The following is a 10,696-nucleotide window of genomic DNA, read 5'->3' on the forward strand; positions in this document are numbered from 1 at the left end:
GATTACGTAACTTTGGCGCCTCTGGGCCACCGTTTCTTTTCCCTTTAAATTGACCAAATTGTAATAACATAAACAGACTTCTCAGCGCGGGAAAGAGACATCTGTTCGCCCGCAAAGTAAAATTAGCCGCCCTTCACTCTCATTGGTTTCGCCGCGGCTCTGCTCGTCTTCATTGGTCGAGCTTGACGTTAGCGTCATTTGTTTAAATCTCATTGGACAAAAAAGCCTCGACCATTCACTGCGTCCGGAGCGCCGCCATTCTGCCTATTGGTCCAAGTGCTTGCTTGGTGGATCTGTATGGCTGCTACTATTGGGTACTTCTAGCACGTGGGAACGGATCCTTGAAGCTGACTGGTTAGTCGACTGCTCAGGCGCGATTTTGCAACGCGGGACAACGTTCCTGTGGGCGCACACAGGTCAGTCCAGACTACCCGCTGCGACCAGAAGGGAACTCAACATCATATCTGACTGTATCTTTTGTGGATATTTTGTGGCGAAGGACGGATCCGACATATCTTTCTATTCCTCTTTGGAAATGAAGGAAATATTCACTCCAGACTGAAAAGGCACACTCTTTATAACTCTTACTTCTTGGTTGTAAAATAGTCAGTTAGAGTTGGAACTTTTGCAGTTTTGGCTGCCTTTTGCGACTAACGCCGGAGTTTTGACACCCATATAATGGCTGATAACAAGCATCCGCACGTTATTTTCTGCGACGACTCGCCAAAAAGAGTTTTGGTGTCCGTGATTAAGACCACCCCGATCAAACCCAGGAAGGCGGAGGCCCTGACGCCGACAAGCCCCGGATTCAGCGACTTCATGGTCTACCCGTGGAAATGGGGGGAGAACGCCCACAATGTGACTCTGAGCCCGGGCTCAGTGAGCGGGGCTTCGTCGCCTACCGGGACCCACACAGCCAGGGAAGCGGACACAGCTCCTTCACCTGACCAGATCAGAGTAGGTTCAGAGTATTTAAAGCGAAATGTTACTGCAAACTGTGTTGTATAGCATGCTGGTGCAAAGACTGAGCACTAAGCACTAGACTGAGTAGGCTACTTTCACTGCTATGGTTATTCTTACACAGTTTGAGGCTGTTGACAACACAGTAATACACAAATATCATAACGTCTTTAAGTTATAACAGCACTTTAACTGTATTTAACGAGGCTAACGTGTAATAACACAAGCTCTCAGAAGTAATGTGTGCACGTATGATGAACGTGAGACTTATTCCAAAATGAGTTTCGGAAGATTAATACAGTCTGGATGTTGAGGGATTATTTCTTGGCATACTTCTACTTAAAACCGTGACTTATGTTTGAAGTTTCCCTTAATAGGGCCGAAATGTGGAGTCATTTAAAAAAAACGCCCGCGCATTAGGGTGTGACTTGGTGGATTTTAAACCCCAGCTACTTCCTGATTTTTGAGCAGCTGCTCAGGCATGACGTCTAGTCGCGCGCCAAAATGTAACCGGATGTGGATGATTTATAACGTGCACCCTGCTACAGTGTAACACGTGAGCTCAGCTAAGGAAATAGTGAGTGATATGTATTTGTATGAAATACAAATCACACTTAATATTGCTTTGTAATAACAAATGCACATGCATACAAATGTAGTACTAATGTGCCGGTTCTAAGTTACATTCTCGGAGCTTGATTCACGTGTAAATATGTTAGATTGTTGCTTGCTCTTGTTGCATTTCTTGCTCTGTCTGCCAAATGTGACTGCTGTTCAATAGGTACATCAAGTACTGATGCTGTTACTTCAGCTAATGTAAAAATTGTGTGTATTCTTGCTGTCAGGATGGTATCCGCAGAGGGCGTCCACGGGCTGACACTGTCCGGGAGCTCATAAGCGAGGGGGAGACTTCATCCAGCCGTATTCGCTGTAACATTTGCAACCGAGTGTTTCCCAGAGAGAAGTCTCTTCAGGCTCATAAGAGGACACACACAGGTGAGAACAAACAATGCTCTGGCTTTTTGTGAATAGACAGGTGCCTCAAGTGGATGTGCCCTGGTTCCATAATGCCCTTTTCTACACAATTAGAAGCAGAGAAGGTCACAAAAAACACCTGTCAAACCACATGTTTGGCCTGTAGAGAACAACTGTTTTCAATCTAACAGTTCCCATTTTTAATTTTGTGTATATGATATGAAAAGAATTGTGTATTAACAACTGAACTGTGAAACAATGGCAATACTGTTTCAAGAAAAATATCCCCTTGTCCCATCAGGAGAAAGACCCTATCTGTGTGACTACCCGAACTGTGGGAAAGCATTTGTCCAGAGTGGCCAGCTGAAGACGCACCAGCGGCTGCACACTGGGGAGAAACCCTTTGTCTGCTCAGAGAAAGGTTGGTTTGAAATGTGGATTTTACACAAGATCAAGCTGTTAAAGTGCACTCTTGTGGGGTGGGGGGGGCTTTTAGTTTTAGGTACTTTCCAATGACCTGAAAAGCACCTCAGTTATAGTGACTGACTGGACCTTTTAACTGAGTTATATTTGAAGCATTTGGAAAGTACCTGATAAAACGCCAAGCATACATTGTAATTATGTTGAAATATAAGTGTACAAGCCGGGGATCACTACCAGAATTTTATAGCATGGTTAACAATAACAACAGTAAGATTTATTCCCTCTTCATAACATAAGCAAATCGCAAAAGGTCGTCGTTTCACATCTTTGATATTCTGTCCAGAAAGCCTTTAATGGTTTACTTAAGTTAATCATACCTGTTGCTTTCTGTGCAGGGTGTGGCAGTCGGTTCACACATGCCAACCGTCACTGTCCCAAGCATCCTTTCTCCCGCCTGAAGAGAGAGGAACCAAAGGAGGGCCTGGGAAAGGCCCAGTCTGTTGATAACAAAGCAGTGGCAGAGTGGCTGGCAAAGTAAGTGAATACACAGGACACCACATAGAAGTGACCTGTTTTGTGTCAGGTGCCATTAAATTGTGTATTCAAAGTCATTTTCTGCTTACAGTGTATGTTAATACACTCTCCTCTGACGCTGCAGATACTGGCAAACCCGTGAGCAGCGTGCCCCCACAACCACCAAGGTGAAGCCACAGGGCAAAGCAAGAGCAGAAGACCAGGAGCAGCAGGATCCCATGGAGTTTCTCCAGTCCGATGAAGAGGAGGAGGCCGCAGAGGAGGAGAAGGGCAGCCAGGCTGGAGGTGCCGCCAAGCGTCGCCTTCAGGAGCAACGAGAGCGTCTCCACGGTGCTTTGGCACTTATTGAGCTGGCCAACAACCTGTCTGCCTGAGCACCCAACCACGTCCTGGTCCTGGACACCCGTTCCCTGCCCCTCAAACCTCCCTTCCCCACCCGCCTTCCTGCATCATGTGCTGTAGCTAAAAATTGTTCATAAATGCAGATCAATGACTAGTTTAGTTAATTAAGTTGCAAAACCAGACTTTGAGAAAGAGCTGAATTGGCCTGAGATCAGTGTTATGCACAAGGATTATTATCCCCTCTCACAGCACCAGGAAGGCACAAGCTAAAGCACCTTATTCAGCTTCCATTTTACCCTTTTTTTAGGCTGCTATAATTGTAGATTTGACAATATGAAGAATGTGTTTCTTTCTCTTGTCTTCTGAAGGCAAAGGAAGAGTACCTATTTTGTTTTAAGTTTTGTTTGCACTTTGATGGTAACGAGTTTGTTTTTTTTTTAAGTATGGTGTGAGTGTAACAGAGTGTGTTATGACTGATGTATATATGGATTAAGTTCAGATGACAGAATGATACAGGGTGTGGTCAAACATAGGAAGTGTTACATTGCATTCCAACCGCTGGATGGCCTCTTGATCATGCTCCCAGGTTTCATCTCCAGCATTGTAAGCACAATTTCACTGCCACTAATTGCAGCAGTGGTGGTAGAAATGGACTGAGAAAGAATTGTGTTTATTCTCACTTAGACAGCACTGTCCCAGAAGTCTGCATAGGTGGACGAAAGCAAGTCAGGGGAGCTGGATCAGTCTGGCATGTAACATTTTTTTTTTATAAATATATATGCCAAATGTGAAGTGATCATTGCAAGCCTAATTCAGAGTCTGGTTAGGCACAGGACTTTTCAAAACAAAATCCAAACTGACAGATTTTTTTTTTAATCAATACCTACATGCAATACTGGAGGTGCATAGGAAAAGCGCATCTGTAGGGGAGTATGCTGCCTTTGGATTTAGCTATTACACCTAAACATTACAGCTAATAAACAGTCTACAATACTTGAAGATCCGGAGTGCGCATTTAAACTTGCAGGCCTAAAGTTTTCCAACCAGTTGGGAGTTTTTTGTTTTTTTTTTTTAAATAAACTGATGATGTCGGCCACTTTTTATGTTCATATTCATCTCACTTCAGAGGTTAAATTGCGTGATATTTATTTAATAATATTTTTTTTTTATTAATGTTTGATACAACTTTTTGAGAGTCCTGGAATCATTGAATGTGTGCAGATAAATATTCTGGTGTCACGTTTAAAAAACAAAAAAAAAAGTCCATTTGGAAAATGTCACTAACATTAAACATCCCGTTGATTTGGATTAAGCACTTATAACCCCGTATTGAGACTTGGATTAAGCTTGCAATGCACTGAAGACTAAATTTGCCGTGTGTTTCTGGGAAATTGGCACCTGTTTTTCAGAAACGGGTTTGTGTAGTGGAGAGTTTTGCTTTCTTTTCTCTTTTTTTTTTTTTTTAAATGACACTACATCCTTCAACACTGTATGAAGCCTCTCGTAACAACCCTGCCTCTGGTTTGGGGAAAACCTGCACCAACAACCAGTCCCTCTGTCACTCTAGCTGTGATATTTGAATCTGTTTGATTTACAAATGCATCATGTGGAGTTGCAGTGAAATTGAAAGGCAAGTGATTTGTTGATAATCAGAACACCAAATGATTTAATGTACCTGATTATAGTATATTTTGAAGCATTTCTAACCCTTAGTTTATTTTGTGGTTTGAGAAGAGTATGGCATTTAATATATACACATTGTTGTGTTTGTTAGCTTATTGAGTGTGCACAATTTGTGGAGAGCTTTGATGTTGAATTTTAGTTTCAGTTTTCCCCTCTGCTAACATCCTCCCAGCAGTTTTCATGTTAGTGACATGTATAGAGCTTGCTTGGTTAAACGTTTACTACACATTTCAAAGGCGAGATTTCTCCGACAGGCTGTCCACGCTGTTATGTAATTGTTGGTCTTCAATAAACATTCACTGAATCTGACCCAGAATTTATGTCTTCTTGTCTTGATTTAGTAGTGAAATTAAACAGGTAGCACAAGTAATGTATTTGTAATTTTATTTTAAATTAATACAAAGTTGTAAATGTAGAAGCAACACTATGCTCCAATATGGAGCAGAAAAGTGCCACCAAGTGGTGAATGTTAAAACTGTCCATTTAGTTTCCATTAGAAACTAGCTCCCCCTTAGTATCCCTGTTGAGTCTTCTGTAATATGAATCTTCAACTCTTGTGCTTCTTCTGTATTACTTCTAGGTGATTTGGTGATAAAGGTGAGATATGAGTATGCTAGTCCACCTGACATGCTGCATAAAAAAAGAAAAAGATAAGATAAAAGCAATTAATTGTTAGGCTGTAGAAAGCTACCTCTCAGCTGTTAGACAACAAGTTTGAGATCAGAGATGCCTGGCATATTTGACCTAGACATTGATAACAGATTATCTTATCTCTTTGGAAAATTCAGCGCTTGTAATCCGTTATGCTCTGGACTGGAATGTGGCAATTAATATCACAATGTTGCCCTTATAAAACAGAAAATGTTCAAAAACTATGAGGGGAAAAAAATATCTTCATCATTATAGCCTGTTACAGAACATAGCTGCACTTGATAACATGTTTTGTTAAGAAAATATGATAACAAAGAATGGAAAAAAATAATTCTTACCAAATGCTGAGGCCGAGGAAATTGGTCCAAGAGAACAGGTAGTCTCCACCCACAAAAATGCCAATATAGGCTACTGCAACATTCTTAGGAAAATGTGAATATAAGTCAGTGATGATCTTGCTCATTGGGCACATGAAGAAACACAGTTACCTCCACCAAGGAGATTGTTTGAACATGTGCAGTGTGATGCAGACTCCAGATGCACCTTCTAGTTAGACCTTTAAGAATGAAAGTAAACCTAGAGAGTGGACAACCTTAGTGTGCTTTCTAGACTAAAAATAGTACTGCTATCAGTGTGTTCTTACCTTTACTGCTCCCACTACTGTCGTAGTAAGGGCGGAGTTGTAATAGCTGCACAGGACTATGGAATACATCAGCACAAACCTGAGGAAAACAGACCCGAGTCTTAAAAAAAATGGGTAGGCTGAGGAAGTAGCGGAGTTGTAAGTGCACAGTTTGAAGTGAACTGTAGTGACATACCCCATAAAACAGGACATGAGGAAACATAAAATAAAGGTGACTTGAATCCAGTCCTCAAATGTGACTGCCTGCAGGTCAAAACACACATGGTGGTCAGACTGTAGAGTAGTCAGAACGTATATGCTGGATCACATCACGTTTCCTCTGCATGTACCTTGTGCAAATCTCCAGTAAATGCACTTGCCAAGAGAGTGGGGATGGTTATGATTAGTGCATTGTAAAATAAGACACCATATTTCCCAAGACCCTTAACAAAAAGAGAGGCAGATATTAGATAAAATATGACATAATGTGCACGGATCAGCTGTAGAGAAGCTTGAGAAACAAATGTGTAACAGATTGTTTTTCTGCATATCGATGTTTCAAAGTATTAATAATTCATCTGATTTTACTTCTTTATGCAAAAGCTTTTGTTAAAAATGGTGGCAGTTTTTAATAAGTATATTTCTGTATGTATAGTGTGTGTGTGTGCTACTGTGGCGAAGGTGTGTTCAAGATCCTGTTTGCTTAAAGAGTGGACACACATAACCAAAGCCACCGCCTCTTTTGAGACCTCATGATGCTAAAGTTAAATCTCTTTTGTCCACAACACAGCAGAATAAGAACAGTTTTGGACAGACAGCCTATTCACCAAACATCCCAAACCATGACGCCCATGACGCCAGACACCAAAGGAGAGACCCACTACTAATTAACTAACCAACTGTAAACACTTGTTTTTAACAAGTGAACTTGGAGTGAACAATGGATCCAAAAGGAGGAAGAGGAAGACTTTTGATTTGGAAACTGAGAGCATGATTGCAACCCAGAAGTTAGATGTTTACCGTCGGGTGAGTTTTAAAAACTGTGCGTGAGGATTTGAGAAAACGGCAAATTGTCTGAGCAACGGAGACAAAACTGTGATGTTTATCTGTTGTTGACATATGAGCTGCTAGCAACTGCCCACAGTTTCCCGGTAAAGTTCTTAAACAAATAAAGAATTTAGGTCTGAGAAAACAAGTTTAGCCACCTTCCTTGTGTGCGGTAACACAATCTTGTCTAATCTCATAATTTGTCAGGCCCATTTTCCTTTTAAATATCTTATAAAGCAGTTAACTACACACACAGACATTCAGCTGTTCTGAACCTAAAAGCACAATACAGCACAAATCCTTTCTATGTGTACACAAAGAATGCCACCTCAGAGCCAAGGTTCTTCTTGGTGTACACACTGCTGGCGGCAGTGAAGGCATCATTGAGCAGGATGAACATGTATCCCTCCACATCGAAGGCCAGATCAGAACTGGAGAGCAGAGAAAGCACAGGTGTTTGGTGTGCACTTGGTTCAGTTCTTAAGCGGTCTATAAACACTTTCAATTGAATTCATTTACTTCAAAAAGAAAACAACAAAAAATAACGATACCTTGCAGCAACTATGGCACCAAGGACTATGGCCACAACACAGTACACAATGTGTTTAGGAAACGTTTTTCTGAAGAAAAAAAATAAATAAATAAAACAAAAGCCCTCATTTTATTTACTTTAACTGCTTATAAATGTGCCCCCTGACACATAATGTACAGTACTTTAGGACCAGTTCTGTCATTTTTTAACAAAAGTTCTTTGGTACGTCTTACCTCAGTATATATACTTCTAAAATCATGGTCATCAGTATGGTGAATTTCCGTAATACCGTAAACATGGGTAAACTGTAAAAGACAACATGTTTGATGACACGAATGAGCACTGCGAAATCTCAGCAACAACAAAATCTGCAAAATTAGACAACAAGCCAACCTGAGTTTTTTGGTGCCCGCCAGCCCTGTTATGTGGTTCCCAACATACAGCAAAGGAAGCGGGAAGATCTGGCAAGAAGATAAGGCCATACAATGTTTTGGAAAATAGAATACAATTAGGATAAATAAGACAAATTATACATATAGTTATACATCGTAAATGCTTACTTTTAAGAAAATACTCCTGTCGAAATCTTGAAATTGGATTGTTTTGCTCATTTTGGCAGCATAAAGGACAACAACAGTGATGATCATCTGAAAGGACCAAAGTGACCGTGAAAGTGACCAGAAATGTGTGTGTGTGTGTGTGTGTGTCAGGCAGAGAAACGGAGGGACAGAAAAATCCCCACCTGAACAACTTACCTGGCCAATTCCCAGACACATATAGGAGGGAAACCTGCAAAACCAGCACATGAAAACAGTAGAGGAAGTAGCAAAGTGTGACTCCATAAATCACCGCCGACAGCACATGACCAGCGTGGGTGACAGCGCGACGTCTCGCCACATACCTGAAGCTCGTGAGCACGGTTTTATTCACCACCGTGATGAGAAACGAACTGCCGGCGTAAAACAGAGCAGAGAAGAACTTGAGCTGGCCGGAGTGTTCAGCGGTTTCCTGACAGGCTTTCGCAGACATGGTCGGACACCCGAAAGACACCTGTTGGAGCTGGAAGCGGTTTTCCTCTGACGCCAAGGAGTTCCTGGTTAAGTGGCAGGCAGGACCAGCAGGCGTACGTCAACCAGAGCGGTCATCGTGCACAGGAAGTCACGTGACGCCCACAACTCTTGTAGCGTGGGCATTTAAATAAAATAATAACTTTGAGATATTTTTTGCCAAACTTTATTTGAATAAGTTACCAATAACAGGTGAAGTAAGAGAGGTGATTTATTTTAATTATTTTTAATGTGCCTCATCATCTCTAGTTTATTTTCCATATTTATTCGAAACATTAAAAGTGACTTTCTAGATGTTTTAAGACAAACGTCCCAAACCCCGAATTTTGTCCCCACCTAATGGTAACAGATGCAAAGTTTATTGTGACTATTGCTAACAAGCGTATTTAATGTTAATCATCAATACGTCAGTTTGCACGCTAGTCAGAGTTTGATGAATATTCGAGATCATATATTGTAACTTAAACTGGTAGAGGTTAAACGCTTAGTTTTACTGTTAAGCTTAATTTTCATCTCATATTTCATGGTTGAACAATCCAAAACCACTTGCATTAATACACAAACAATGTGAACAGGAGATTCTACTTACTTTTGGCAAAAAATAGTGTAATAGTTAAGCACTTCTGCAAATGGATCAGAAGGTGGCATTATATGTTAACAATCAGGCATATAGCTAAACTAGAGTTCCTCTTAATCGATACTACAATCTAGTATCAAGTATGTGCATCAGTATACACTCTTTAAAATCTATAAACATAAAAAAGGGAGAGCAACCCTAAATGCAGAAACCTTCTAACTCTATTTGCATTTTTTTTTTATCAAGTCCAGAGCTTCAGTTGACATTTTATTCATGTAATGACACTGAGCAGCACACGCTTTTGTTGAGCTTGAGGCTGAAAAGCTGTCTGACACTCACAGCCAAGTTAAACACTGTTGGACTGAAAGCTGTCATCACGCTTCAGTAGGCAAAGCACTTTCTGTTGGGCTTTGTGCAAGAACGCGCCTCAGCAGTAAATCTGCTGTTTGGAAGACAAGCTTCCTCTTGTGTGAAGTGTGATCAGATTCATCAGCATGCTGGTTTTATCAGGCGTGCTTGGAAAGACTTTGAACTGAGATGGCTTTTTTTTTTTCCAGGCAAATATGCTAATAAGAAAACACATGCATTACTGTATATGACCATTAGTTAGAGAGGCAAGATACTCGATATCAGACGGTTTATCAAAGTGAACTCTGAGAGTGAAATATGGTAGCTACTTCACAAATATGTGTTGATTATTATTATAGATAGATAGATAGATAGATAGATAGATAGATAGATAGATAGATAGATATTATTAACCTTTTAATGGGGCAGCTATGGCGTCAAATGCCTGACAGTGAAGATAAGATCTGCTAAAGCAGGTGGGATTGTGTGTCATTTTGGAAGCAGTTTCCTGAGCTGTACAGAGGAAATACTTGATGCATAATGTGGTGCGACCTTGCAGGGGCATGTCGAGCTGCTCGACAGGTGTGCCAAGAGCTTTAGCAGACAAATGTTTACTAACCAGCATGCACCTGTGCATACAAACCCTTCTTTGATCACTTGCAGAAGAGGAGTTAAATGGCATCAAATGAAAATTAGTGGAATTGTGCAGAACATCTCTTTGAAACTTTCCATCTCCAATAATGTCTCTTAGCTTTTGCAGTATCTGCTGCATCTTTTTTTCACCAGCCTGTACGCATGGTTACGCATGTTTATTTGTAATTCATCTTTATTTGTCTGTACTTGGCTTTGTTGTCATCGTTTTTAGCTGTTTTCTGTCATCCTGTAAGTTGTTCTTTGAACAGTCAATGTGCGTTGAAAGCAGCTTAACACCAGAG

At 40.9% G+C, this 10,696-nt stretch overlaps 2 protein-coding genes across 5 annotated transcripts; one reads left to right on the plus strand and one right to left on the minus strand.

The window, feature by feature from the left end:
- The first annotated feature begins 324 nt into the window (after positions 1–324).
- Positions 325–4,531, plus strand: znf367 (zinc finger protein 367). Its single transcript, XM_046387763.1, has 5 exons — positions 325–957; positions 1,806–1,956; positions 2,237–2,356; positions 2,754–2,892; positions 3,017–4,531. The coding sequence occupies exons 1-5, from the start codon at positions 679–681 to the stop codon at positions 3,264–3,266; spliced, it is 939 nt and encodes a 312-aa protein (XP_046243719.1). The 5' UTR covers positions 325–678; the 3' UTR covers positions 3,267–4,531.
- Positions 4,532–5,284: 753 nt separating this feature from the next.
- On the minus strand, positions 5,285–8,927 carry slc35d2 (solute carrier family 35 member D2). 4 transcript variants are annotated; one of them, XM_046387759.1, is made up of 12 exons: positions 8,671–8,926; positions 8,525–8,558; positions 8,330–8,416; positions 8,163–8,230; positions 8,003–8,074; positions 7,789–7,857; positions 7,566–7,668; positions 6,541–6,633; positions 6,387–6,454; positions 6,212–6,290; positions 5,907–5,989; positions 5,285–5,547 (listed from the first exon to the last, which is right to left on the minus strand). In XM_046387759.1, exons 1-12 carry the CDS (start codon positions 8,796–8,798, stop codon positions 5,418–5,420), a joined length of 1,014 nt encoding a protein of 337 aa, XP_046243715.1. In that variant the 5' UTR covers positions 8,799–8,926; the 3' UTR covers positions 5,285–5,417. The 4 variants fall into 4 exon arrangements, with proteins under 4 accessions (XP_046243715.1, XP_046243716.1, XP_046243717.1 ...); XM_046387760.1 differs by lacking the exon at positions 7,789–7,857 and having other exon boundaries at positions 8,671–8,927; XM_046387761.1 differs by lacking the exon at positions 6,541–6,633 and having other exon boundaries at positions 8,671–8,927.
- Between the last annotated feature and the right edge of the window lie 1,769 nt (positions 8,928–10,696).

This window comes from Scatophagus argus, chromosome 4, assembly GCF_020382885.2.
Source record: "Scatophagus argus isolate fScaArg1 chromosome 4, fScaArg1.pri, whole genome shotgun sequence".
Taxonomy (NCBI): domain Eukaryota; kingdom Metazoa; phylum Chordata; class Actinopteri; family Scatophagidae; genus Scatophagus; species Scatophagus argus.

Coding starts and splice junctions, on each gene's coding strand:
- znf367 (XM_046387763.1), top strand. CDS start 679: ATGGCTGATAACAAGCATCCGCACGTTATTTTCTGCGACGACTCGCCA. Junction 958..1,805: donor CTTCACCTGACCAGATCAGA/GTAGGTTCAGAG, acceptor TCTTGCTGTCAG/GATGGTATCCGCAGAGGGCG. Junction 2,893..3,016: donor GTGGCAGAGTGGCTGGCAAA/GTAAGTGAATAC, acceptor CTGACGCTGCAG/ATACTGGCAAACCCGTGAGC.
- slc35d2 (XM_046387759.1), bottom strand. CDS start 8,798: ATGTCTGCGAAAGCCTGTCAGGAAACCGCTGAACACTCCGGCCAGCTC. Junction 7,858..8,002: donor TTAGAAGTATATATACTGAG/GTAAGACGTACC, acceptor TTTTTTCTTCAG/AAAAACGTTTCCTAAACACA. Junction 5,548..5,906: donor TTCCTCGGCCTCAGCATTTG/GTAAGAATTATT, acceptor TTTTTTATGCAG/CATGTCAGGTGGACTAGCAT.